Source organism: Otolemur garnettii, unplaced genomic scaffold, assembly GCF_000181295.1.
Source record: "Otolemur garnettii isolate 467f Iridium unplaced genomic scaffold, OtoGar3 scaffold00432, whole genome shotgun sequence".
NCBI classification, from domain to species: domain Eukaryota; kingdom Metazoa; phylum Chordata; class Mammalia; order Primates; family Galagidae; genus Otolemur; species Otolemur garnettii.
In genome coordinates, this window is record NW_003852827.1 from 7,866 (window position 1) to 8,828 (window position 963).

The 963-nt window shown below is 29.2% G+C and overlaps 1 protein-coding gene across 1 annotated transcript in view; it reads right to left on the minus strand.

The window, feature by feature from the left end:
• Positions 1–362: 362 nt before the first annotated feature.
• LOC100950196 (structural maintenance of chromosomes flexible hinge domain-containing protein 1-like) overlaps positions 363–963 on the minus strand; it is a gene marked incomplete at its 5' end in the record, with an annotated part of 93,201 nt that continues 92,600 nt past the window's right edge. The window contains 1 exon segment of the mRNA XM_023509146.1: positions 363–513. Within this exon segment, the coding sequence (XP_023364914.1) occupies positions 363–513 (151 nt within the window).

The following is a 963-nucleotide window of genomic DNA, read 5'->3' on the forward strand; positions in this document are numbered from 1 at the left end:
ATAACCACCTAAGAACAAATTTAGTGGCATTAAAAAATATAGGTGATTTTTAAAAATTCAGTACACTGACAATATTAAATGGAGATGATGTATGTTAAACCTACCTTGAACTTCACTAACCAGAATTTTAATAATTTAAATGTTATTACGTGAAACTTTTTATGTACAGCTGACATGAGCAACTCTACCATGCCATACACTAAAATGCTTACTGAGTCTTTGATGAAAAGAGAGATGGAAAAGTAACTTCTGCATCAGGTCAAATTACCAAACACATTAAAATATATTCTATTCTAATTTTCCTGAAAATTGAATTATTTATACTTTGCATCCAACAATTAATTCACTTTTAATAAAACATTTCATTCATCAGCTAAGCAAGAAAATGTACAGTAAACTGTGGACTGTAAAGAAAACAAGCAAACCTGTTCACTGTTGAGAATATTTGCTTTATCCATCATAAAAAAAAACTGGATACAATATGTCCCCACTTTGTTAGGAATTACTTTGTCCCTAAATTAGAAAGAAAGAGATAAGATTGATCCTTAATAATTTTTAATTAAAATATGAAGGAATTCAAAGCATCAACATTTCTGTTCCTTTCACAAAATGAGTAAGAACAGAATTACTAATACTACATTCGCTTTCATTCATTAGGCAAGTATTTCTTGCATATTAGGTTTCATACAGGCCCATCTTACCTACACACTCTTTTACAAAACATCCAGAATATTCTGGATGTGGTAAAAATGGGAAGAATAGTAATATAAAACTGAGAGAGCAGCAAAACACATCAAAAAATGCTTTATTATATGTCAAGTAAATTTTGCTTTTCTTTTACATTATAAATTTCCAATAGACAGTTTTGTATTTCAAAATTATATCACACCCTGCTGATCTTCTATGTGACCTTCTTTTCCATTTAAGTACTATTCTAAATATTTTAACTTTAGGTATGGGGAC